General features: G+C 39.1%; 2 protein-coding genes across 3 annotated transcripts; one reads left to right on the top strand and one right to left on the bottom strand.

The window, feature by feature from the left end:
• Positions 1-1,096: 1,096 nt before the first annotated feature.
• LOC148875592 (organelle RRM domain-containing protein 2, mitochondrial-like) lies at positions 1,097-16,956 on the top strand. The gene is made up of 4 exons (XM_088964914.1): positions 1,097-1,357; positions 11,789-11,857; positions 13,135-13,241; positions 16,507-16,956. The coding sequence occupies exons 1-4, from the start codon at positions 1,213-1,215 to the stop codon at positions 16,606-16,608; spliced, it is 423 nt and encodes a 140-aa protein (XP_088821040.1). The 5' UTR covers positions 1,097-1,212; the 3' UTR covers positions 16,609-16,956.
• Positions 16,957-23,949: 6,993 nt separating this feature from the next.
• Positions 23,950-27,649, bottom strand: LOC148875591 (Phototropic-responsive NPH3 family protein). 2 transcript variants are annotated; one of them, XM_088941613.1, is made up of 3 exons: positions 27,078-27,649; positions 24,988-26,091; positions 23,950-24,671 (listed from the first exon to the last, which is right to left on the bottom strand). In XM_088941613.1, the coding sequence occupies exons 1-3, from the start codon at positions 27,141-27,143 to the stop codon at positions 24,216-24,218; spliced, it is 1,626 nt and encodes a 541-aa protein (XP_088797739.1). In that variant the 5' UTR covers positions 27,144-27,649; the 3' UTR covers positions 23,950-24,215. The 2 variants fall into 2 exon arrangements, with proteins under 2 accessions (XP_088797739.1, XP_088797744.1); XM_088941618.1 differs by having other exon boundaries at positions 26,365-27,593.
• Positions 27,650-27,735: the final 86 nt, after the last annotated feature.

Here is a 27,735-nt window from a genome sequence, read left to right as displayed (position 1 = left end):
GCGCTATCAGTCAACTGGTTCGAAGTACGGGTTAAATCCACCCGCCACCTTGCGAACTCCCCGCGCCAGGGCAAGCCCCTTAGCGCGAGGAGTGGGGGGCAATTGATGAAGGAAGATATGGCCCGACCTCTTAACCACCCAATGTGGCAGAAGCAACAGCTTGGCACGGTAGTACGCTCAAGGCGCGAGCTCCGAGAGGAGGAACCAGCGGTCCGAGCTCCCCAAAAGGAGCCCGAACTCCCTCTTTGACCTCGAGCATTATGAGGAGCGCAAAGGGCAACAACCCGAACTGGCCCACCCCAGGGCAGTTCGAGCCACACCTCTATCCGAACTCAAGATTTCACCTCGCACACCACTCCGGCACTTCGTTTCCAGGTCACCGAACTGAACGACCGTGCCTGACACCAAAGGAGTTCGTATCCTGAGGCGACGCACCTGACTGACTTAGGATCTGACGCTTGACAACCGCACTTCAATAGCCACCTGCCACCGCCACCTCCAATCACAGAGACGGCTCCAGCAAAGAGAGTAGTGGCGATTGCCTGCCCCAGCAGAGGTGATGACACCCGAACTGGCAAAAGTGCGGAGGTAATGATACCCGACCTAATAGAAGCTTGGGAGTTAGTGCGCGAAGTGGTTATAAAAGGCTATCTTCCCCCAAGAAGGAGGTAGGCGATAACTTTGCGCTATCTGGTTTTAATCTTGCCTTGAGAAAATACTAACTTTAGCTTTGGAGCAATCTCATTGGGTTCCTCCCCGGAGATTCCTCGCCTTCTTCTTTGTTTTAGGCACCTGTTGCTCTAGTCAAAGGCAAGGTCGTTGACAAATAGGACCGACCGGATTGTGCTACATCAATATATAATAGAGTATATATTATTAAGATTCAATTTTAACCAAAATAATCGAACGAAACCGAAAAATTCAATTTCAGTTATTTCGGTTTTTCTAAATTTCGGTTTCGATTCAGTTTTTATTTTTTTAATTCAGCTTTTAAAATTTCGATTTATTCAATTAATTGACTATGGCGTTAGTGAATTTTTAAACAGTTAAACGATAAGGGTAGTTTAAAAAATTTGTCCTTTTCATTTTTTATTCATGGAAGAGGGGTATTCACGTGATTTAATCTCAGCATATGTATTCACAAGTTTAACCCATAAACCCGACAAGTCTCTCCTTCACTGTCCGGTGTTAGGAGAAAAGAGAAAGAGAGGCATGGCGATGAGAGCAGCAGCGACGGCGGCGGCACCTCGCGGCCTGAGAAGGCTATTCTCTTCCTTCCCTTTACCTCCTCCGCCGAGCACTTCTGCGACCACGGCTCTTCCTCCTGCCGAACCATCGCCGAACCTCTTCGTCTCAGGTATGATTATCGTTCTTCTCTTAACACTTCTTCCCCTTATTGTTAGTTATTTTCTTTTTCTATTCATCAAGGAGAATCACTTTTATTGTCTCTAGTGCCCTAATCTGTGTTGAAATCGAGTAAATGTTTCCATTAATTGCTTGGTAGCAAGGAAGTGTATGTATCTTATAACAACTTTTTCCTTTTTCTTTGTGTGTGTGTGGGGGGGGGGGGGGTATAAAAGTTAGTTTCTTTTTAACCCTATTCTTTTGAACTGATTAATTGATTAAGTTTCTAGAGAAATTAGTCGATTTACTATTTTTCAATATTTCTTTTAGTTCTTTCATTCATTGTTATTTATATTTTCCTTTTTTTTTTGAGTTGCGTTCAACTGATAATTCATCAGTACTAATGCTTTTTATTGATTAAGTCTTATTGACCATCCGTTTCTTGTCTTTTTTGAACCGTTGCCCAGTGGTTGTGTTACTTCAGGAGTTCTGACTGAATATACTGGATTATGCTATTTTCCCTTTGTGCATAATTCGTCGATAATGAAAACTAAGAACTGAGATACGAATTGGTCGATGATGTATGTTTGTTACAATTGGCCTATGACGAATACTTAGAAGTTAGAAGTATGGCACTGTTGTTTTGCGTAGAGAATCATAAATTGAATTTGCATTGTGCAACGTTTGCTAATTGTTATTTGTCATGCCCGTATATATTACTTTGTATCTTAAGCTTTGGCATTGTTGTGGGGACTCTTTGGTAATAAAATGAAATACCTGAAAAAGGGGAAAAGGAAATTGAAGATTCCTCAGGAAGTTTATGAAAGATCACTTCAAATGTGTAAATACAGAAGAATAAATATATTTTTTTCCTTTTCCCCAATTGTTGAACTATAGGCTCAGTTTGGAAGGAGTATAAATACAAATATGCACAGTGCAAAACCTTACATTTTGTATTATTTTGTATGTATTTGCACTGTACATATTTGTATTTGTACTTCTTCCAAACTGAGCCATAAGTGCATTGATTGAGTTGTGCAGAAAAGGAGAAACTTAGTTGTTTTAATATTTGATTTAACCACTGTTAAATGTTCGAAGAGGTTTACTTGATATACTTCAAAGTTTATACTTTTCGGTTAGAAATATACTATACTTGTTTATGATTCTGAGTTTAATTTGGCTTGAAATTTGGTTGAATATCAATGATTTTCTTTTTTCATTCTTAAACCTAGACAACAACAAATGCACATATTCCAAGTAGCTTGTATACTATGTTACAACTAAGAGGTCCAGTCTTATTTCTTCCTCTATGGCTCTATGTGATGATTAGTGATTAAATTTAAGAGACAAACTAAGTAATTGCATTTAGGTTTACGAATGGAGATTGGCTTTCCTACAACTCAATGTTTGCTGAAGTGTTGAAAAGCATTTTGTTAAATCATAGAAACAAAATACAACTCACTAGTAGCTAAATTAGCTGGAAGTTTTGTATATCCAATTACGAAATACAAACAATCAGTCACTTGTTAAAAAGTGAGTCATATTCACTTGATTTGACTCAGTTTGATGGGATGCAAGTTTCCATCTGGAGCATTAGTTAACCTTAAAAGATCCAAATATTCGATCCTTTTATGTGATTACCCCAATAATCTTACCTACAATGCTTTGCTGTTTGTTCTGTACTACCTTTTCTTCTTGAGAAAATTTAAACTCCATGATGTGTACATCTATTAAGTATCTACCCGCACTATTTGATGATAAATTTTGGTTGTACATAGGGATGCAATTTGGACAAGCTTTACCCAAACTTAACTGATCCAAGCAAATGTTAAATTTGGGTTTGGTTTGGCTAATATTATCAACCCTTGGACTGGGATTGGTCTTGAAACTTTGATACTGTTCACTTGAGCTGAGGCCTTAGTTACTGGACCCAAGGTTCCTGTTTAAATTGTTTATTTACAAAATAAATATGGTGTCTGCTTTCACTGCATGATTATAACTTAGAATTCCTTTGAATTAGACAGTTCTTGTGATATGTAGGTCAATGTAAGTGCTTTTAGCTTATGTGATGTTTTTAGTCATCTTACCTAGATGGAGAACTTCATTTGGTTCTTGCATATTGGTTGGTTTTTTTTTTTATTGGAGGAGTAGCCACTCCCTCCCTTTATTTCTTTTTTCTGGGCCAATATTGGATCAAAAAGAATTTCATTATAAATAAATGAAGAAATCTTTCTTAGGAAAGATCTGTTAGCTAGCTCCAAAATTTTCTTTCCTTTTTTTTTGTTGATAAATAACATCAATTCCATTAAAATAATGAATAGATACAAGAAGATTTAGAGGCACGAGGAGCAGCCTCTCCAAACAGAAAATACACAAACTACAACAAAGAAATCAAGAATGTTGAAATTAAAACAATAGTTACAATTGTGCCCAGAACAATGTTTCCCTATTTATCCCTTGTTTTGCCAAGACATCAGCAAAAGCATTAGCTGATCTCCCAACCCATTGTACTGTTATAGACATATTTCTTGTCAGCCATTTGAATTTCTTTAACTCATTTTTGTAGCCCCAAGTGACATCCTCTGGATTATTTAACCAGTCCACCACTGACTTAGAGTCTCCTTCAATCAGAAGCTGCTCCACGCCCACTTCTTTTGCAAGAAGTATTTCTTGTATTGTAGCTAGCAGTTCTGCCCGGATAGAGTTCCCAACTCCTAAAGGGCTAGAGTAGATTAAGACAACCTCTCCAGCCTCATTCCTCAGTATACCTCCCATCTCAGAGGGACCCGTGTTACCCTGGCTACTCCCATCAAAATTCAGCTTCAAAGAACCAAGAGGAGGGGGGACCTAGCTAGTCACTGCCCTTCCCTTGTAGGAGGAACAACTTGCTACCAACTTCCAATCCTTCCAACAATCAGTAAAAGTAAAATGGTTAAATAATTCTAGAGTCTTTAACCAATGTAAAGACCTGGACAAAATGCAGTCCTTTAAGGTTTGACTGCTTCCTCCTTTTTCTTGGAAGATTTTGGCATTCCTTTCTTCCCATACCGTCCATAACAATGCTGCTCGTGAGCATCTCCACATTTTCCTTCCTCTTTTATGGGGCCAAGAGAAGAAAGAAGGGTTAAAGATTGTGCTTACTTCTGCTAGCATATCCCAACTAGACCCAAACAAAGATAGAAGCCAAGCCCAGAGCTCTGCAATGACACTACAAGATAAAAATAGATGATTACAATCCTCACCATGAGATCTGCAAAGAATGCACCCGTTTGGTGAAATACAAAGGACAAGTCTTCCCAACACAAAGACATAACCTTGGGGGGGACCGGCCTACACCAGATTTCTTTGAAAGGGAAACTCTGATGAGAGGGAGATTGGCAGAGGAACTTGAAAAAGGAACCACAAGAAAAAGACCCTTTGGGGTGAATGGCCCAAATCCTTTTATCAGGTTTCGAGGGATCCAACCAAACCTTATTAAGGAGACATAGAAGAGTAGACAAACACTCAATTTCCTCATCCCTTAATCCTCTACAAAAACCAAATTCCGAAGGCAAAGTTGGCAAGGATAAATTTGACGGAAGGAATTTTAAGATCACCTCATTTTTATACAAGGAAACCGTGTACAATGAAGGAAAAAGGTCTTTCAGAGGGAGATCTCCAACCCAAATGTCCTCCCAAAATCGAATAAAATTACCTGAACAAGCATCTTACCTGACACAGCTAAGGAACTGTGGAAGAACTTTGTGAATTGCTTTCCAAGGTGTGGCTAGGTTAGCCCTCCTTGATGCACCAGCATCCCAACCACTCTTTGAACATCCATGAATACTCTTCACTACTTTGTGCCAGAGCGCTCCAAATGCCATCTCCACAATCACTTCCCTAATAAAGCTGAATTCATTTTAAGCACATTCCCAAGCCCTAATCCTCCCTCCTCTTTGCTTCTACCCACAACCTCCACTTAATTAAATGGTCATTTTTACCTTCTCCCGGTTCCCACAGAAAATCTCTCATCAATTTTTCCAACTTCGCTTTCCTAGACGGTATCCTAAAGACAGAGAGATAATAGGTAGGTAGATTCATGAGGGTAGCTTTTATCAAAGTGATCCTCCCACCCAAAGAGATACAAATTTTCTTCCAAACAGCTAGTCTCTTTTCTAACTTCTCCAAGACTGGGGTCCAGAAGAACCTACTCTCCCTAGGGTTTGCTCCCAATGGAAGCCCTAAGTAAGACAAAGGCCAGGAGGAAATGGAGCACTCAAGACAGCCTGCAATCGCCTCAACCTCCTCAAAAACTAAATTTACTCATGCTATGCAGCTTTTTCCTAGATTGATTTTCAAATTAGAGGCTCCCTCAAAAACTGTAATCAATTCTTTCAAATTTTCCACCTTCTCACCGAAACCTTCCTCATAGAAGATCATCAAGTCATCTGCAAACTGAAGGTGAGTGACTAGAATTCGGTTTGTGCCACTCTCCAACCCCTTATCACATTTTCCCTATCAACCTTGGTGATAATTCGACTAAACACATCAGCTACCAAGGTAAAGAGGAAGGGTGAAATTGGGTCCCCTTATCTGATTCCCCTACTAGCTAGAAAAAAATCCCTCACCACCCCATTTACTAGGATGGAATAGTGACAAGTGCACCATCTTTCCCCAAACCCACACTTCCTCAAAACCTCTAGTAGGAACTGTCAGTCCACCAAATCATAGGCTTTCTCCAGATCAAGCTTACAAACAAAGCCTCTCTGCTTGGACCTCTTCATCTCTTCCACACATTCATTGGCAATCAGAATCTAATCAATTATTTGATGCCCTTGGATGAAAGTCCCTTGAGCCTGACTAATAATGGAGGGGAGGATTTCTTTAATCCTTAAAGACAAGATCTTGGCCAGAATTTTATAAATATTAGTCACCAAACTAATTGGCCTAAAATCTTTAGGATGGAGAGCATCAGCTTTCTTTGGAACTAGGGCCAAGAATGTGGAATTAATGCTTCAACTGACTATATGCTTCTCTGCGAACTCATTAAAAACCTCACAAAGATCATCTTTTATCACCTCCCAACAATCCTGGTAAAAAGCCATTGTAAAACCATCTGGTCCCGGAGCTTTGGACCTGTCCATCAAAAACACCGCCTTCCTAACCTTTTCTTCCTCAAAGTTTCTTTCCAACCACCTAACCTGATCTTCCTCCAACCTTGACCAATCAATCCCTTCGATTTCCCTCCTCTTTTCCAAGGGTCTTCTATAAACCGATTTGAAATGTTCCACAAACTTCCTAGCAATATCATCTTGGTTAGTGAATTCCTGCCCCCCTACCTCTAACTTGGACAAATTTTTCTCCTCCTCCCATTTGTTACATCATGAAAAAACTTAGTATTCCCATCACCTTCCTTAATCCATCTATGCCTCGATTTCTGCCTCCAGCTTATTTCTTCCCTCAGTAGGAATCTCTTCTAGGTCCTTCTTCAACTGTCCCCTCAGAACTCTCTCCCCCTCCTCCATTCTAGATTGAGCCTCTCTTTCATCTAACTCTTCTATCCTAGAGATTAGATTCACTTTTTGCTCCTCAAGTCTTCCAAAATGTTCCTTATTCCAAACTTTTATTTTGGCTCTTATCCTCTGTAGTTTCTTATGAAATCTTACACCTTTCCATTTTGTCCCCCTCAATTCCTCATTCCACCAAAATTTTACTTTATTCACAAAATCCGGGTGGGTTAGCCACATGTTTTCAAACCTAAAGGGTTTAGGTCCACTGATAAAATTTTGCACACCTATTCTTATAGGACAATTATCCGAGGTCACCCTAGGCAAAACTCTAGACACCAAGTTTCCCCAATAGTTCTCCCAGTCAACATTAAAGATAAATCTATCCAACTTTGACCACAAGGGCACTTCTTGTAAGTTAGACCAAGTAAATTGAGCATGCACTAGTGGGATCTCCTTTAACTCACAATCAGCAATAAAGCTATTAAACTTTCTCATGCTAGTTGTGACGGTTTGTTGGGAGTAATTAGTTTCTTCAGAAAATCTTATCACATTAAAATCCCCTCCCAAACACCATGGACATTCCCATAAACCTTGAATTGCATACAGTTCCTCCCACATGTCATTCCTTTCTCTATAATTATTGGGACCGTAGACATTAATTAACACCCAAGTGAAGTCATCCTCTACATCTTAAATTTGATGGAAACTGAGAATCTCCCTATTAAATCCTCCACTCCCTCTACTACATCATCTTTCCAAAGTGTGACAATCCCCCCCAAGGCTCCCCAAGATGGAGCTGAAATCCATCCTACTCCTCTAGACCTCCACACACTCCTCACCCATCTTCTATCCAGCTCTGACAACTTTGTTTCTTGCAACGTAACAATGTCAGGCCTTTCCCTTTTAAGTAAGTCCTTAATCACCCCCCTTTTCCTTGCACTCCCTAAACCCCTAACATTCTAGCTAACTATCCTCATAGGAACAAACCAATAGAACACCCTCAACCTTAAACGACAACTCCTTACTTCAATCCTTTTCTCCTATCTCCTCTACCACTAAACTCTAAGTTCCTTTCTATGTCACAAATTAATCTTTCCACCTCTGACCTTTTTTTCTGTTCTTTTTTCCTTTTTCCTCCCTCCTCTTATTGATTGTTTCCACCTGTTCACTCCTTTCAGCCCTTGCATCAGCCTGATCTCCCTCACCAAAAACCTCCACTAATGAGGTCTGAAGTTCTCCTCTAACAGGGTCATCCCCTTCCTTTCCCCTACCCATGACCACTTCATTGAACCCATCCATATATTCTTCATTTTGTTTGAGTAACTCAAACTCTGTGCAAATCAGTCTCCAAGCTTCATCTAATTCTTTACTCTTTTCTTCAAGATTGCCTTCCCCAACTCTCCCTTCTTCCACCTCTAAGCATACTTTTGTCATACATTCTGGATGGGATGCTGGTACATCTGTTTCAGGCATATCACACTCGTTAGTATCCACAAATAAACTGACAATCATACCTGATTGGTTAGGGAGAGCATTTGAGAAGCTAGGACTGGACTGTTTGCCAAAGACGACCGAGTCTGGTGTCATTTCCTTACAAGGGAACTTTTGTAAAGTGTTCATGGTAAAGTTAACAGCAACATCTAACTTACTCCCTTGAAGACCCGACTCCAGTACTCCCCTTTCTGGTTCATCCTTATCCAAGTTCAATAGAGAGGGTTGAGTTTTTCCATTTAAATCCCGAGAGCCCTGAGAGATTATGTTGACTTCCTCAGCTTGAGATAGAAGGAGCTGTCCAGTATTTGCAGCGCCTCCTGTACTTCTTTCTTCCTTGGAATAGTCTGCAACAGTCCCCTCTTCTTCTAAGAACAGAACCTCTGTATTCAAGCTTCCTGTTTCTATCGAGGTTTGTCTTGTGCACGGATCGAGACTACCCAGACTCGAGGCTCCATCTGACTCAAAGTCCTCATAACTACTGCTTTCTTCTCCAGGCCAAACACCAGATTCTAGCCTTTCTAACACAGACCGCTTGATGCTTCTTGGATTCCGCCTCTCAGGCGACAGCCGAGTCAGGTTCTTCGCTGGGATCCACTGCAGGGAGCAACTTGAGTGTTGACTCTGCCCTCCCTTTCGAGAACAAGCAGAAGAACTCGAGGAGGAAGATGATAGACGGTTAAGTGATCATGTGACCTCCCTGTCACATGTGGACTTAAGTAACCATGTGACCTCCCTGTGGTCACGTGTGGACTTAAAGTAACCATGTGACCTTCCTGTGGACTTAAGCGACCTTGGCTTCTTAGAAATGGGCTCAAAACTGGGCCCAACTGAATAAGATTTTCTCTCCCTTGGCCCAGGAGAAATAAGAGGGTCCACAGGCTCAGCATTCTTGTCCGACCCCACCTGAATATTAGGCCCACCATTTCGACCCACCCCCAGTTCACCCAGTTTCTTTGTTGGCCCAAATGCTGGCTTCTTAAAACTTGCATCTTCTTTATTCCCCTCCCCAACCTTAAAACTTTTCGTGGCATTGTTCCCAACCACCTGTAAAAAAGACCTGCTGGGGTTTTAAGCCTCTGACTTGTGTTTTAAGCCTCTGACTTTCCAAAAAACCCTTGTTTTTATGACTCTCCAAAAGCTGTTGGCCCATTTTAGTGTATGACCCAGATATTTTTGAGACTTCCAATCTGCTTCCTCCACCTGTTCTCCCTCCATTCTTGCTTCCTCCTTCCACAAGCTTGCTTCAATGGAGGAAGCCAACCAGACTGACACGAAAACTCCCTCCACTCTAATCTCCACCTTTCTTGGTATATCTTCAGGCTTCACTCCATTGAGAAGAATAGCCGCAGAGTGGTGGTCCCCCCCAGTAAGCACCATCCAATCTCCCTTCACACATCACTGCAATGACCTCTGCAACTTCTTGCCTCTACAGATGGAATGGCAGTCCTCAGATCAGTCTGGAAGTTGACAGCCGAGAGGTCTACTCTGTTCTCCCCAAAATCAACTACAGCTTTACATTTTTCAAAGGGAGTCACAATAAACTCATGCTTCAGTTTCAGGTTCAATATTAAATAATCTGCAACTCTCCTCCATTCAACATTCTTCGTCCCTGCCTCTACTATAAATTTATTCTCCCACTCTTCCTTCTTCGAGTAATCCAAAACCCTGCATTGACCATTGGCTTTTGCTAAGATTACAGATCCTTTCTCCATGCGTCCAGTTAAGGTATCTCTCTCAACCACCCCATCTTCTTTTCCTGAACTCTCCTTTGTTCTTGTTACTCCACGGAGCAAAAATTCCTGAAGCACCTTACTTACATCCCTCCACCCCTGGTTTTGTTTTCCTGCTGGGAAACAAACCAGCTGTTTCTTTCCTCCACCGAAGAACTCAGCCAGAGCTATGTAGCACCCTTTCACATTCTTTCTGCTCTCAACAGTATATTTCTTACCTTCATCAACTGCAAGCTCTTGACTGTTATTTTGCTTACCTTTCAAACTAGCCCCTTCCACAAACTTCTGCAACCATTCCACTACTTTTGTTCCAGGCAACAGAACCATAGTCCTCCTTGCTTCCCTTATCTTCAGACTCAGCTTTCCTCTACCTTTCTCTTCCTCAAACAGGAAAACCTTAGCTTCAACCTTCATATTTCTTCGTCATCTTCCTGCCTCCACGAACCTTTTCTCCATTCCCAACCTCTTCTTCATTCCCAAGGCCAGAGGAATATTGCCATTTATTTTTTCTTTCCTTCTATGTCTATTTGTGTATTTTGTGTGGTCTTCCTTCATTTATTTTTCTTTTTTCTTCTTTCTTATTTTTTAGAGTTTGAGACTGTTACTTCTGGAATATTTTAATTAGCAATTTAATTAATGCAATCCACAAATACCAGAATTAGCATGGACAGAAATCTTTAACCAGTGTTACATGTGGTATTCATAATCACAATGGCATATGCCAATTTGGAGCAAAATCAAAGACACCGTTTTTGGAACAAACAACGCATGGGACTGTCATCTAACAAAAACCAAAAGAAATAAACAAATTACAAATAGACACCAGCCTAAGGCCTCTTGTAACAAGAGTCTCTCTATCAATACCTTCTCTTGTGAGACAATTAGTATCACCATTGGCTGATCTTGGAATTCAGTTGAATGAGCTAATTGTTCTGGAAGCCAAAGTTCCAACTTCTCTTCCAAAAGGCCAATGTCCACAGGTGACTGTGTAGATTTATTTGTGTATCAGAAAAAAGATGATAGAAAATGCATATACATCTATATGCATATATTAGAAAAACAGCAGTACAACCATTATCTCCACCCTATAGCTTCCTACCAAAGAGTCACCCTTCCAGTGTCTTCACCATTGGCAAGTGATTTTACCTCATTACAATGGCAGAATATGAAAAAGAAAAGTGATCATTGTTCTTCAAATTTGGTCTTATGGGAGCACATATTGGAAGGTAAATTAAAAAGTTGGTTCCATTTATGAAACCAACTTTGGCAAGTGATTTGGCAAGTGATTTTACCTCATTACAATGGCAGAATATGAAAAAGAAAAGTGATCATTGTTCCCGATATGCATCTGTAATATATATATATATATATATATATATATATAAGATATATATATATATAGCGAGAGAGCGAGCGAGCGAGAGAGAGAGAGAGAGAGAGAGAGAGAGAGAGAGAGAGAGAGAGAGAGAGAGAGAGAGAGAGAGAGAGTGAATCTTCAAGGATGTATTGATGGAAAAAATAATAAAAACTGCAAATTTTCCCTGAAATAGGATTTTAATTTGGCTTGTTGAAACACTTGATTTATAATGTGATTATGATTCATATGACATAGTGCATGTGTTGGTTGGCATTTGATCACTTTTATGCACTGGCTGAAATTGCTACATCAACCTCTTTCTCTAAATTATAATGTGATTTTTTGGTTTAATGCTATCCATGATGTTTCTACAGGGCTTAGCAAACGTACAACTTCTGAGGGACTTAGGGAAGCCTTTTCAAAATTTGGGGAAGTGGTCCATGGTATGTTATAGGGGTGAGCAAATGGGTAGGTTCTACCCGGAACCAAATGGAACCAACCTCGAACCGGCCTTGAACTGACACTACCCGATCTGTTACAGGGTAGCGTCTGGTTCCAAATTCTTGGAACTGACCCCCATGGTCTAGGGGTTTACCCTACCCGAACTGACCCGATGAACCGGCCTTGGAACCAAATTTGCCTTGAAATAAATCTCAATATATTTTTAAGGATGTGAAGATTTTAGCCCAAGCACTCATGGTTACAAAAGCCATGGTCTCACTTGACCATCAAGTTTCTAAAGTGATTTGATCATTTGTTTTTATTTTAATATTTGTATGTGTATAATAAATAATGTAAAAGGTAATATTTACAAAATTTAAATCATGACAAATTTTCAACCATATAGGCATACATTAATATATTATGATAATCTACATATTAGATTACTCAATTTAATCACGGGAAAACTCCTGATTAGTACCCTGTACTTTGGACCTAGTGCCATTTTGGTCCCCAAACTTAAAATGTGTCAATTCAGTACGAAATTTTCAAAACGTGTCAATTCAGTACCTACCGTTAACCAGCTGTTAAGTGGCATTTGAAAAAGACACAAATGCCCTTTGAGTGTCATCTAATTTTCTTTATCAACCATCCAAACATTGACAAAAAATTAACAGTCCTAAATCCTTGTCTCTTTTATTCAAGAAAGTTGGGGTCCAAAGTGCCCACTGAGACATGCCCCCAAAATTAGATGACATCCGAAAGGCATTTGTGTCTTTTTCAAAGGCATTTAACAGCTGGTTAACAGTAGGTACTGGGTTGACACGTTTTGAAAGTTCCGGTACTGAATTATCGCATTTTAAAATTTGAAGACCAAAGTGGCACTAGGCACAGGGTACTAATCGGGAAATTTCCCTTTAATCAATAAAGATGATATAAGTTTTAAACTATGCATTATATATTATCATTATTGAAAATCAAGTTTTTGAAGGACATGTTTCATTTTTTTTCTTGAAAGGGGAGAGTAAAGAAAGAACAGGTTCCACAGGTAGACCCTGGAACTGCCAAGGCTAGAACTGACCATCATAGGGTAGGTTCCGGCTCCAAAAACCTGGAACTGACCCCTACAGAGTAGGTTCCAGGTTCTGCCATGGAACTGAATCGAACCGACCCATGCTCACTCCTACTATGTTATCCTTGAAACCATGGTGTTTCTTTTTGAGACTTCTGGAAATTTCTTTGGTTAATTATTCAGCACTGAATCATTTCTGGTTTGCAGCCAAAGTTGTGACTGACCGTGTTTCGGGGTATTCCAAAGGTTTTGGTTTTGTACGATATGCCACTGTAGAACAGGCTGCTGAAGGTATAAAGGGCATGGATGGCAAGGTGAGCTTCTTTCGTTTATCTCATATGAAAAATAGGGAAACTGTTCTATCATCGAAAAAGATAAGAAAGTGTTCTGTGAAATGCCAGTGGCAAACTATTGACTTTCTTCACCCTACAGATATGGTGAGACCCATGAAATGAACGACATGTTCAACCTTGTCTTGTAGGATCTTTTCATTGGGTCTCTTAATGTAGTACAGAATCCAATAGTTGGCACAGACTTGTTACTAGCACTTTTTTTTTATAACTTATGTACTAGCAATTACTCAATTGCTCTATACTGCTAAAAAAAAGCTCAATTACTCTTGAATTTCAGTAGTTTTCATCCACAAATAAAAAAACCACCATCACCAAAAAGAAAACATTTTAAAAAATCAAAAGATAAATAAAGAAAACAAAAAGAAAATGATATGACAAACTGAGATGCTAGAGCATCATCAGATTGTTCTCTTAGGAGTTGTTATTATAACTTGTTGCCTTGTTTGATCAAAACACAAAATAACTTATTGCTTTGTCTTTTAGTGAATAGAATTCTAATGTTATAAAATACTTAGGGGGTGTAATAATGAACCCAACATGCCATTCAGCCATTAATGATCTCACAACCAACCAGTATTATCAATTCAGTAAGGCAATGGATTTTGGATTCTTTAATTGATGCACTGACTATTTGGTGCCGACCATTCAACCAAAAAAAAAAGTTTGTAATCTCATAAATAAGTTAATATGGACTGCAAATATGCACTAAAGGATGGCTGGATGGTAGGGAATTACAACCTTTGTTTTTCAAAGAATGAATGTGCAGCATTGATTATTTGATGTGTCTCTTATTTTTGGCAACTCTGTAGCCATGCATTATTGATTTGGAAGAAAACTTAAAGGGTAAAACATAAAAACCTCCCCTGGATTTTCTGACAACCATATAAACCTCCCCTATGCTTTGATCTTGACAAAAACAACCTCCCTTGATGTTTGGAAAAAAAGGTACAAATGCCTCCCTTTGGGAGGTTTTCCGGTAAAGGAGACATTGAAGTTACTAAAATGCCCTCTCCCTCTCCTTATTTATCAAAAAACAAAAAGCCCTTGGAAAATTTGAATGTTAATCTGATGTGGATCCTGAGGGAGATGAATCATATTGCAGATGGATTAGCTAAATTTGGAGCAAACCTAGAAAATTTATACAGCAACAAGCTTCCCCCCTTGTAATTCTGTATTTCTGCTGTTTTCTTTTTTAGTACATCTGTTCATGTACTCTTTGTCTCTTTCAATGAAATCTGTTTAACTTTTCCTCAAAAAAAAAAATAGCCCTCTCCTTTTTCTTTTTCTCCTGTAATTGAACCATTGAAACATCACCGCTAGCTGCACCTGCTAATTCCTCCTCTCCCTCATCCTTTCTCTCCTCCTTTCCCCCTCTTTTCTTTCTATTTTCCCTCTGTCTTACTATTATCGAACCTGCTTCAAGCTTAATCTCAATGCTCAACGTTGCCTTCACCTTGAGCACTATTATTCTCATTAGATCTCACTTACATGGCCTAAATCAAACTTTGAACACCTGGAAAACTAAGAATAAGATAATACTTTTCCTTTCTTTTCCAATTTCTGTGATCAAGGGACCTATTTCCATTTAGTCGGTCTAAATGACATCTAATGAAGTCATCAAGCTTTGCACAAGTTTCTATCAAATATGGATTTCCTTTAGAATATGCTTGACAATAGTAAAAGAACGTCCAACAATTTACTTCTCCAAGTAATCAAAAACAACAGAAGGTTTCTGAGAACCAATGTTTTTTCCTAGCTTTTCAAACCATGAAAAATCAAATCTTTAAGTATTTTGAGCTGTGTCTTCCACTCTCCTTTCTCTCGCTCTCTATCTCTATCTGACCAGGGCGACCTGTAATTAGAATTGCAAACCAGTGGTATGACCTCTGATGAAAGCAAAACTAATGTGATGAAGATTTTTAGGTCTAGGTTGGTCGGTGTGTTCTGGTGTTTCGTATATGTTTTTGGTTCATGTTCTGGATCCCATTTGTGACTGATGATTCTTTGATGTCTGCTGGCAAAGCAACGATTAGTGGTAGGGATACCTTGGTTGTGATGGTTGGTCACCAATAATTAGTTTTGGATGGTCGCTGATGACCACCGATGCCCGGGGTTTCTGATGAAAACCCTAATAGTCAAATACAAGGGAGGTTTATATGATTGCCAGAAATTTCAAGGGAGGTTTTATATTTTACCCAAACTTAAAAGAACTCTTCTACTATCTTCTTTTTATCTTGGGCCTTATTTTAATTGTATACACCATCAGCCAACCTTATGCCATCAGGCCCATCACAAATACTTAAAGCAACAATATGCATATAAGAAAATAAATTAATATATATTATATTTCTTAATATATTATTTATATTATAAGAGCACATGAGGACATGTAAGCGGGTTATTTAAGGCATCTGCATCATAAATATTGATCACAACCAATTAGTGAAGCAGTCGGTCTGGCCCCGACTTGACTATGATTACTTGATGCTTTGACCTAGTCAGTGCTTGCTGGTTTATTCACTCAAAGGCAAAGCAACAAGTCATTTCAGTTCAGGCACTTTAACCTTTATTAAACGGCCCCTTAGCCTTGCAATTTTTTATTTTGATGCATATGCATAAAAATACTAGCTGGTAGCACATCCGATATATTTAACCAAACAAAAGAAAAGCGACAAAGTAGAAACAATTATTTTTTAATTGGATCATATAATAAAACTTAGCATAAGTTTGTTTCAATGTCTTAATCATGTCCAGGTTGCGATGCCTCTATAAGGTATTGATCAGGCCAATTTTGATATTTGCTATGATTTCACTCCAATTGACTTTTATCTGATGTGTAAGACCACTGTCGGAGTGCATTTTATGTAATATTTTGTTAAGCAGAAGTCAGATTTTATAGAGATCTTTGTATCTTCATCATATTCCCCAGTTAGATAGTGGGAGGGCATGGTTATTATGGGGCGCCTAGCCTAGGGTCTACAACCACAAAATTCTAATTGGGTTGGGAAGCAATGCAGACAACTGCATTTTAGAATTAAGTATAGATATAATTGAGCAAGTAGAAGGGGTATCATAGGTATACGACATTTGGAACATAGATCAATGTTGGGCGTGAAACTCCCTCTTATATTTAGAGAGAGATTTTTCTAACGTATATCTTCTGTTGTAATCCTTTTTTTTTAATTTTTATTTAGATTGATGACTATAATTTTTGCCTTGCTCGTAGTTTCTCGACGGATGGGTTATCTTTGCCGAGTATGCAAGACCAAGAACACCAAGGCCACCACCTGAGAATGATGGAATTCCATTTGGACGTCCAATGTATTGAAATGGCTCAGTCAAGCAGTACTCTTTATGAATCCTAGTTCTCTATTTTACCTCAAGAGAGCTTTGATTGTTCAATACCGGCAAAAATGTACTTGTTGAGCAGTTGGTGCTAGGGACATCTGAATAGGCTGAAGGAATGCAGAAATAGCAAATGAATAGATATTGAGAAATTAGCTAAAATCTATTGATAGAACGAGGGGTGTTACATGACATGTTGCCTACTAATTGACCTTTGGAGAGATACTTTGTTTAAAATTCCTTCGCACAAAGTGCCGAATGTCATGGGATCCTCTATTCTGATGGATTTGTTCTAAAACTTGAAGTTATTATTTCTGGATTTGACATGAAACTTGTTTGGTTGATACTTATGCTGAATTAGGTGTTGAACCAATTGTGGCGGTCCTAGCCCTTGTAGGAAAGGTCAGTCTGGTTCTGCTTCTCTTAACGAGGCCAATATTATTTACTTTCAAGTTTCAAAATGGGTTATTCAAGTTACAGAACTACCATTTACATCTGTCAAGTGTGGTTTTTTAGTTCCTTTGCTGTTCTTTTTATCCCTTGTGACCTTGTCTAATTACAAATTCTTTTTCTTCTTTAATGGACCGCGATTCCTATTCTTAAGCAACTTGTTGGTTTATGAGGAGTCCTGCTTCGTATTTCAAAGAAACAAAGGAACGTGTACGAACTGATTTTCTTGTACCTGAAATGAACCTGCTTAGCAAGACCCAAAAATTGGAGTTTGATGGTTCATGATGTAGAGATTCAATTGTATCGCTGGGTTGTTTGATTTACAAGATGATCCTTGCTTATCAAAAACCCAGTAATAATTTTCCTTTCAGGTAGGTAACACCTAACACCTTTCGAGTTTACTGTCTATTCTATTCTATTCTAATGTGCTAGGATGACTTCGTTAAAAGGGCCTCTATACCTATTCTGAGTGTCAACTGTCAACTGCCAATGACCCAGTGGCTAGTAGCTGATATAGTCGGGAGCAAACTCATTACTCATGGAATCGCAGGCTCTCTGTTGTATGGCTAGACCCTGCTCTGAATCCATACCTAATTCTCTGTGATGCAACTTATGTTATACCAAAAAAAAGTCTCGACTCCCTTGAATTTCGAATTTTTTCGATGGTTTTCTGACTGCCGTTGACCCGGATGGTTGGACCGTGTTTGGCCTAGGAATCATCCAGGCAACTGATTATGTTTTATCCTGAACTTGGTTTCTGGTCAGAAACTGTTGAATCGATCAATGACTGTTGACCCGAGTGGTTGAACTGTCGATTCGTTCAATGGTTTTTAGCTATTTTTATTTTAATTTTTTTTGTCAAAACAGTCAATCCATTCAAATTAGATGGTTAAACTGTCAACTCGGAAACCAGTGGCTAGAATGGTTCTGGGTCCGAATCGTTTTTTAAAATATTGATTTTTTTCTATTTATAACATGGCTCCGACACAATAAATACGTTAAAATGTCAATAATCTCAATTTCTGGCTTTTAAACAGAAACCATTTTTAATGTGCATCTCATTCTCCATGTTTCCCCCCTTTCGTTTCTGCAATTTTATATGCTATACAGCATGGTTTTGAAAACTGAACGGGACCAGATGGTCGCTCCAGTTGACCTAGGAATTGGTTCCATTTCATCGTAAAACTGCTCTTGAGCCAAAAACCATTGGTTTGGTCAAAGACTCACTGACCCAGGTGGTCGAATTGTCAACCCAGACAATGAATTTTGATCGTTTTTCTATTTTATTTATGCTTTTTTTTTATTTTTTTATTTTTAAATCAAAATGGACCGTTCATTCGAACTGGACAGTTGGCCCGTTGGACCCAAGAATGGTCTCCAAAACGGTTCCATGTCCAGCACTACTTTTAAAACCTTACTACACAGTTATTTAATCAAACCTACAAACCAAATATACAACTTTAGGATTGAATCCTATTTCCAGGGGATCAATATCCCCAAAACTAAGATGCTTCCCAAATAAACTTACCTTCTTAGATAAAGGCCTAGTACAGTATCTTACGACCAGGGCCCTAGCAATGCTAATAGATGGATTGTGCCGTATATGTTTAACAGGCCTGACTGTAGCAATGCCCTTACAATCACAACCCCCAGACCGAAATCGCAGGCTAGAGATTATCTCATAATATGCAGATTAAATAAATTGCTTGAGCTCAATGGGAAACTCAACTGGACTGATTTTCCATTTTCCAGAACAGGCGTTACATTTTCAAAGAACCCTCCAAAGTCGAATTTGGGCCGGAACCATATTTCCATTTTCATTTTTATAGCATTATTGTTTTGGTTATTCCCAGTGCCACAATACTATTTTGTCCTACGTGCTTTTCCCCGGTAGAACAGACTACAGAAACAGATTTTTTTTCTTCAATCAATAAGAGAAGAAGCACGTAGGACAATTTGTGTCGTAGCATTTACAGAAACATACTTTTACGTCATAATTCCACTCAAAATCTCGCAGGGGGTTCCAAAGTAGTGTCGGGAAGTTGAAGTAAGCGTAGAGCTCGAGGGAAGTCCAACCTACAAAACCACACTCGACAAACTCATTCACAGACAAAAAGCCTTCCCTACAGGCAGCATTTAGAAACAGGAATCCACCTGGCACTCAATCAAACCTCTCTTCCCCAAACCCAGATTCACAACAAACCCCCTTCCTCCTCTTCTCTATCATTTGGATTGGATTATTTTTTCCTGTTGTGGGGTTCCCTCCAAGTATTCAGTTTTCATAGACATGCTCCTTAAATTGATTTGTTGGAGGAGTACCGTCTAAGCGAAGGGGAAAGTTCTATGCCATGTCCCTTCATTTAATGCTTTCTTGGCATATCCATTTTCCCTCAAAACGATACCCAGAAAATCAAGATGATCCCTTTGACTCTGTAAGAGTGTTTGTTTAATTATTAAACAAATTGGGGTCCAGTGGGCGAAACTATCAAACTACCGGTCCCAATAAGAAAAAAAAAATGAAATTAAAGAGGCATTATCAACACCAAACTTAGAACCAAATCAATTTCGAATTAGTATGTGTTTTGTTATGTCAGACAAGAACGAGAATCCTATGCAACCCTCCACCCGGCCTTCCCCCAGGTGTCAGACAGTATTACACAAGCTACTTTAAAGTGTCATTTATGTCATTTTTTTTTTCTTTTCTTTTTCAAATGTACTCAGTGTCTGTATCCTGACTTGATTCACTTTTTTTCTTTTAACCTCACCGTGTGTGTGTGTGAGTGAGAGAGAGAGAGGGCATTGTGGATTGAAAGAATCTGAGAACTTTTCATGGTACTGGGTACTTTTCAAGTGTGAAGATGTATCGTTGTAGGTAATAAAAAAAAAGGCAAAAAACAACCTGATCATATGAATGTAATTTTCCTAAACCTCCATATAGAGATACAATGAACAGACTAATAAAAGGGGATGGAATAAGATAAAATGTTCCTGTTGGAATAGAAATCAAATCAGTGGTACAGAATTGCGCGAGTTATCGATTTCTTATCTTTCTTCTTATATCCCATTCCTGTAAAATGAGTTCAAGTCTCATTAATCAGGAAGAGAGTAGGCAGACGAGGGTGAAGAAGACTTTTTTTTCTTCCTGGGTCGAGTTTTAAGTAATAAGCGGGACCAAACTATATACCCTTTAACCAGCTAGAGCACGTGTCTTGCTTTGGGGGTGCTGTAGCTTGTAGTGGCTACACGCTTTAGAAGCGTGTAAGTGTATCCTTCCTCCATAAATAAATAACAAACTAGAAAAAAGTTCAACAAACCAACAAGATTTGCCCATCTCGACTTGAGCCCTTGACTTGGAGATGGAGTAGGAGTACAGGGTAGTGCTTTTAGTTCAGAGCACAAGGCTAAAGTGAAGACTTTACCGGTAAAATTCTGCCATGTCTGGGGCTTCATCTTGGTTCTCACGAGTAGTCCAATGGTAGCCACTGCCTATTACTTAACATTTTCTAAGTCCATTAAGCTCTTGATCCAATGCCCAGTTGCCCACGCGGACACGCCCGGTAGTCAGTAAGAGAAAGACAATAAACAAAGTAACGAGTATATATAAAGCATTGGTAGCCCTATTGCAATTAGTTAAGGTCTGTTTGGTCTACAGTTTGATTGGAATTGAAACTGGAATGATCTATTCTCATAATATGTTTGGTTCGAACAGGAATCATAATGGGAATCGGAAGATTTTATTTCTAAGAAAGAGAGAGAATAACCATTTCCTCAAATGGGAAATGACACCATTCTACCAAGAATGAGAATGAGACTCTGGCTTTGTCCAACCAAACAGTTAGAATCAAATCAAAATTATCCATTCTGATTCTGATTCTAAACCCCTATTCCTATGAACCAAAAGGGCACTAAATACTTTTTTTTCTTTTTCTACAGAAAGTTGTTAACATTCTTATAATTGAATTGAATTTATTCTGCATGGTGCAACTAAAATGTGAAGAGGAGATATGCTCCACCACAATCAGAGTTATTTCAGTATGGCATCGCATATGACAAAGGTAATTTTAATATTATTTATTGATGTTAATGATTGAGAGGGTGCTTGACAATTTGTATATATTTCGCAGTTTTCTTATGGGCAAGGCTGTATTTGTTTTAATATGGAATTGAAATTCTTTTTACATGATTTAAATAATATATGTAAAGGGATTCAGTCAACTAATACTCAGTAGTAAAGCCAAACCCAACATAATTTGGTCTAATTTATGTTGGACTCGATCTAATTAATCATAGGCTGGGACTAAAAGATGAGAGCAAACTAGTCAAGATTCTTGTATACCAAACAAGACCTATGATGAATATCTAGAGGAATAGCTAGGTAAATCTGCATTTGTTCAAAACTTCATTGGATATGATCATATGGAATAAGTGAGAGAGGAGGAAAAGGAGAAAAGCCCGCAACATATCAAAATGAAAATACGTTATAAGTCTGGCTTTCATAATGGTGCAGATCAGTGCAGAGTTGAAAGCGATATATGCTTTGAACAAGGGTCTTTTCTTTGTAACTTGAATGATGAAAAGAGTTGTAACTCACAACAGTAAAGAGAAGAGGTACACGGAACAAATTTAGGCCACATATGTTAATAATATATAAACTATAGTTGAGGAAGCAAGGGACAATATGTAGTGGAGTGGAGGAGTACGACTGGTTCATGGTTTCACGACCACGTGAACCATCCACTTACTACATTTGGCATTTGATGGCTGGCGTATTGATGATGCAATGATGATTGTAATAATTAATCCATCTTAATTACTATCTTACATTACACACTAAACTCTCTTTTTACCTCTTTCCTATTACAACATCTCTGCTCTATTGCCTCTATTACATTACTCGTTCCTTTTATTAATAATCTCCAAGCCATCGCCCATGGTGAAGTAAGTAAGGAAGTAAGACCACCCTAGCTCTGAGTCTGTACTGTGAAGGGGCCATCCCTTTGGTGGCCAGTCCTTTTCTGCTTTACATTTCACGTCTTCCTTTCAAGTAAAACAAGTTATCAATTGAAGTTTCAGTAAGGAAGGATGCCCAGAAGGAAAGATTGCCAAGTGGCAATGGTAGGGACTGTTGTGCAAAAGTTTGTTGCCCCCACAAGCAGAAGCGATTTGACCATTGATGAACACATGCAGCAGCTTTGCACTACATGAACAATGAAGGCCAGAGCATGGAAGATTCCTGCTCACCGAGGTGGCCAACTGAGCCAAATCTCTTAGTTGGATCACTTTGTATGTCAATCAAACTTGGTGCTCTGCTTCTACATATACACGCACATAGCTGTACTATTTAAAGGATTCTTGTGGTCACATCTTGATCATGCGTCTTGCCTGGCGACATTCCTGCTCATTGTTACACAGGGAACCGCCTTGTAAATGGAACTGTCGAACACCATGAACCAGTCAACCAGCCCGTTGGTGGGTAACTACTAACTACTATCTAGCTACCTCCCTGTTTGGTGTCCGTTCCATTTCTGGTTCAGTGAACCATCTGCTTAAGCGTATCTCTACAGTATAGAAAAAATACGTCTATCTCTAAGACCACTCTGTTTACTGTTTGTCGACAGACTCGAACAGGGTAGAAAGGGTAGAATATCAGAATATGTGATGGTACTCAGCTTTTGTTGCTTTAGGTTTAGGGGTTTTCAAGTTTCAATGCGACTCAAATCGTTTTGGTTATTTTTGGCCGTTCCCGCTCCCGGTTTTTCTTGTATTACTATTAAATGCTTGCGATTTGCGAGTTGGGAGTTGGTGCCCCACTGCCCCCCATCAGGCTTCAGTACGAGGACGAGGCTTCACCTGGGGCTGGGGGCGGGGGCGGTGGACCTATAATGCGCGTGCCCTTGGCCAGTCTTATATCTGACGCGGTCAGTTGACTCACCACTCAGTACACTGAGTTGAGTCGGTCTTATCTTATACATGTCTGCATTCGCTAGTCGCTACAAATACAACTTACAAACCCTTTGACATTGGCAGTAAATTAATACTGGCCACCCCGTCTGTCTCGCTCCTGAAAATGATGGAAAGGGTCCACGGATACCCTGATTTTTCAGGGAAGTGGTTAAATGCATTACTTCATAAATAACCCTGAAAATTTTGGATTATCAAAGTGATGAAATGAAGCTCAAAAGGACATGGTGTGTGAGGTGTCAGTGCAATCCATCACATCAATGGCCGGATCTTTACTAAACGCCTGCCTGAGTCGCCGCATCTCTCACCTGAATCTGATTTCAGCGGTTCAGCCCCAGAATAAATTAAGCTTCTAGTTACTTATTAGCGTCGTTTCCCTTGGCTTAACTAGCGTGGACAAAGCAGAAAAAGTAGTCAGGAGGTAGGTCTTTGCCTCTTTGGGTCGGTATAAGTCAATGGAAGACCCTGATCGGTTGGGTGACTCTTTTTATAATTTCCATTCCTTTATCCCACTGGAGGAGGATGTAAGGAGTTGTTGTCGGATTCATTCAATCCTTCTGCCAAAGTAAAAACACAGAAAGAAGCAAGAAAAAAAAAGATAAGAATTCGATGACACTTGCATGATTCTGTGTAGGTGCCGATATACTACAATGAACAGATTACAGTCTCAATTAATTAAAATCATAGACTTGGATAGTCTTTCTAATGAAAAAAGGTCGATGGTTTTAGCACGTACTTTTAGATTTTTCAGGAACCAATTTCTGTCTTCAGCTTTTGATTTACCCCATAATATGTTCTTCGCTTTTATACTGTATAGCAGACCAGTTGTCAACTTGCAGTTACATCAATACACTACATGAAGGTGATGGAAAGGGACTGTACCTTGGAGACCATTCATATACACCTGGGTAGATAATAAAAACAGCCTCACATTTACGAAAAGAAATACATGTACTCTCTCCATCAGTACAGCCAAGATCTCTTCTTTTTTCTGTTAAAGAAGCTGCTCTCAATCATCTTTGCTTTTGTGCACACCAAAAACCAAAAGAAGATGAAACTTTACTTTTGCAAAAAAGAGATGGATTTCTTACATTATGCACACCCATTTTGTGATACTATACAAATAATTGTATTGGAAATTATTAAAATTAAAACAAAAAAAAGGAGTAAAAATTTCCATCAGGAACAGAGCCTGGGCAAGGATCTGGCATTGCTAGAGCTCGATAGTCTTGACTTCATGATTTTTGCCATTTGGGTTTGCATTTTCCTACAAACCTTCTCCAATTCCATCACCCTCCATTGCATCCCTTGTAAATGTGCCCTGAGCTTCTCATTCTCGCTTGAAAGATCAAGCTTTCTTGCATATAGCACCACTTGATCTCCATCCTCAACTTTCTTTAACTTAGTTCCCTTCTCAGAGTAACTGAAGGGCGAATCACTAATGGGTTTGACATAGCTCGTGTCCTGGATTAAACTTTTGAGCTTGGAATGTTGGGATATGAGGGCCTGGACAGCTGTTCTTGATGGAAATTTTGAGTTTTGAGCGAGGTGTTTGCAAGCTTCTGATGAGAGTTTCTCGTAGTTCAGTGCACAACAGATCTTCGTCCTCTCTTCCTCCGATAGTCCAGCATGGACCTGCAGAAGTCCCATTTCAGTTCAAACGTTAGACAAAATTAATGGCTTGAAATTATGTCTACATCTATACTTTTAGTAGAACCCAAGCTCATTTTGTCATTCCCAACCCTTCTCAGAGATCTGATCAACCAAAAGGAAAAGAAAAATCAATCTCCCCACATCCCCATATTAATTCTCACTAGACAAATCAAAATATATTGCAAAGAATCATAAATTTCGAGTGTTTCTAATTGACAGAAGATAAATCAACAAAGTTGACACTCCACTAAAGTTGCATATACTTGGAGAAAGGAATTCTGAGAATGTAATATTACACCTCGAGATACATGTCCATTGCCCGGTATATTCCATCATGAGAGTCTCTTGCAGATTCTGGCAGAGCTACGGCTAATGCAACAAACTTCGAAGGTTTCAAACAGGAATCTGGCGCCACTTCTGCAATGTATAAGTCCATCAAGCTACCAACCTTCTTCAATCGAGCAGAAGACACCCAACAACCCCCTCCTCGAAGAAATGATCTCAAGAACCTAAGAACCAGATTCACATCATACAGATAAGCCACACCAGGAGGAGAAGGTACAAGAAGGTTATCAAGTGTTGCTTGATCCAGCTGCGAACCAATCATACTTTCTAATCTGTTCCGACAACATTTGTTTACATTCAAACTCAAAGCCACCCGAAGAATCCCAAATAAGCTCTTGCAAGAAACAGAACTCCAATGAAGGGAAAAGAGCATCTCCGCAACACTCTCTACAATCATACGCTTCTCATCTGATGTTGCTCCTGAAAACCTTGATTTTTGGTAATAGAAGAGAAACCTACTTACAATTACATGACTGAACTTTTGAGCAACCATCGCCTTTATCAAATTTTCAATCAAATTGAGGTGCAAAACCACAAAATCTTCAAACCACCAAGTTGCCCTTGAGAAACTATTCTTCATGCTTTCAGTGCTTCTGGTATCGCAGGAAAGCCGGAAACCAGAGCTGTCAGGGGAAGACGTAGAGGGGCTTACATCACTAGACATAGCCAGCCTTGGTACAAGGGAATCCAAGCATTTCTGAAGTATAGCTGAAGAGTTTTCTACCAAAGGAAAATCTTGGTACTGCTTCAAAGCTACAAGAATCTCAGACCAGGTCCAGTCGGGAATCCCTTCAAGGGATTTCTCAGTTTGTTCGATTAAATTTTGGGTTCCCGAGACGTCTTTAGCCATTCCCATGAAATGGGCAACACTGTTTAATAGGATGATGTTAGACGGAGTTACCTCTATTCTGCCATTATTATAGCAGAACCTAGCCATGAGCTCAAAACCCTGTGCTCCTCCTGGAAAGTCATGGAATATGACCTTGTCATTCCTGCTCTTGCTCATAGATTTACCAAATAGTTTTCTTAATCTACCCGAGAACGATAAAATAATTTTCTGCAAGTACCCATAAGGTAATAAAGTCAGATGAGAACGGATCGAAACAAAAGAGAACTATGAATAATAAATTTGTTAAAGGAGAAATGAAAAAAAAAAAAAAAAAGAAAAAGAAAAACAGGTCATTCTAGTAAAGGAATATGAGCTTGATAAAAACATAAGGTACATACTACAAAACAGAGCAACTCGAAAGCAACAATAGAATAAGCAAGGAAATTCAATAAGTATACATAGGCCTACATAAATACACATATGATGGAAAGATAATTTTACCAATTCCTGCAAACGAATGGTGAGACGTCGTTATAATAATGAATTTGTGAAAGGGTGATCAGGAAAAGATGTCTGTTTGTCATCCCAGAATAAAAAAGATGAGCTAGGAAGTAGCAATAAATAATGCGGTAGCAACACCAATATCACTCAAAAAGAGTGAAGGCAAATAATAAAGGTAAGAACATTTATTCACCAAGAAAGAGAAATAAACAGGATGAAAGAAGATATTAGTAGGAAAAAAGAAAAATGAAGCCCAGCTAGCACCCTGTTTTGTGAAAATAATGGTGACAAAATGTTGCAGCTCTAACTGAAAGGAAGAAAACGAAAAGAAAGGAAAAAAATTTAAGAGCACCATGTTCCTGTAATACAGATGCAACTTAACTAGATTTAACGAGAACAAATGCACTATACAACAGCATCCAAAGAAAGAGGGAAAATAAGGGAGGAAATAGAATTAGAATTCTCATGAACAACTGGTCAAAAGCGGCAAAGGCTTCGTGGCTGGAAAACAACAGAACAAGCGGAGAAGAAAACTTTTTCTGCATCTAAACTAACAAGCAGAAGCAACCACAGTGCAAGAACTAGTTACAAACAACAGACCCAATTCAAGCAGACTAAATCGAATCAAACAGGACATCGAGAGAAGGAAAAAGAAGTCTGCGACTATCCAAAGAATAAAAGAAATGAAAAGAAAGAGCAGAGAGTATAATTACCTTATCCACCAAGAAAATCTCTTGCCCGTTAACATCCACTTCGAGATTACAGAAAACTTCCATCATTGAGTACAAAAGCAAAGACAAAAGACCACTCAAACTAAACGTTTTTTAACACCAGAAGAAGACTTTCTGAAACACCAAGCGTAAAATTTTAATTTCTCAGCTTAATTCAACAGCGAGGAGGAGAGTGAGGAATGAGGACGAAGGAGAAGACATGGCCATAAAAGTCCATATTCTTAATGGGTAAAGAAGACAACAGAAAGAGGTCACTTCGATTCTGCTGCTTAGTCAATGCGAGTGGAAGAAGCAAATGTCTCTGAACTCAAAGATAGAGAGAAGAACCAACAAGGCCTAAAAGACAGAGAAGAAACATATAATAATAACCGAAAGACTTAAAAAAATAACAGATGAAGCTATGAAGCAGAGTGAGCCCCTCTTTAGAGAAACAATTGTAATGGCCGACCCCGACTAAACATCACAGCAAAGCAAAATTTTTTCCTTCCAATATGTTGTGAAGAGACTCCCCAGAAACGTAGAGCTCAAGCTTTATTTCTGGACTTTTCATTCCATTTTCATCGCTGCAAGCCCGCAATCAAAGAAAAAAAAGGATAAATTACAAAACCACCCCTATACTATGGGGTCAGTGATAAAAACC

Source organism: Nelumbo lutea, chromosome 1, assembly GCF_056320005.1.
Source record: "Nelumbo lutea isolate HS-2025 chromosome 1, American lotus-T2T, whole genome shotgun sequence".
Classification (NCBI taxonomy): domain Eukaryota; kingdom Viridiplantae; phylum Streptophyta; class Magnoliopsida; order Proteales; family Nelumbonaceae; genus Nelumbo; species Nelumbo lutea.
This window is presented reverse-complemented; position numbering and strand designations above follow the sequence as displayed.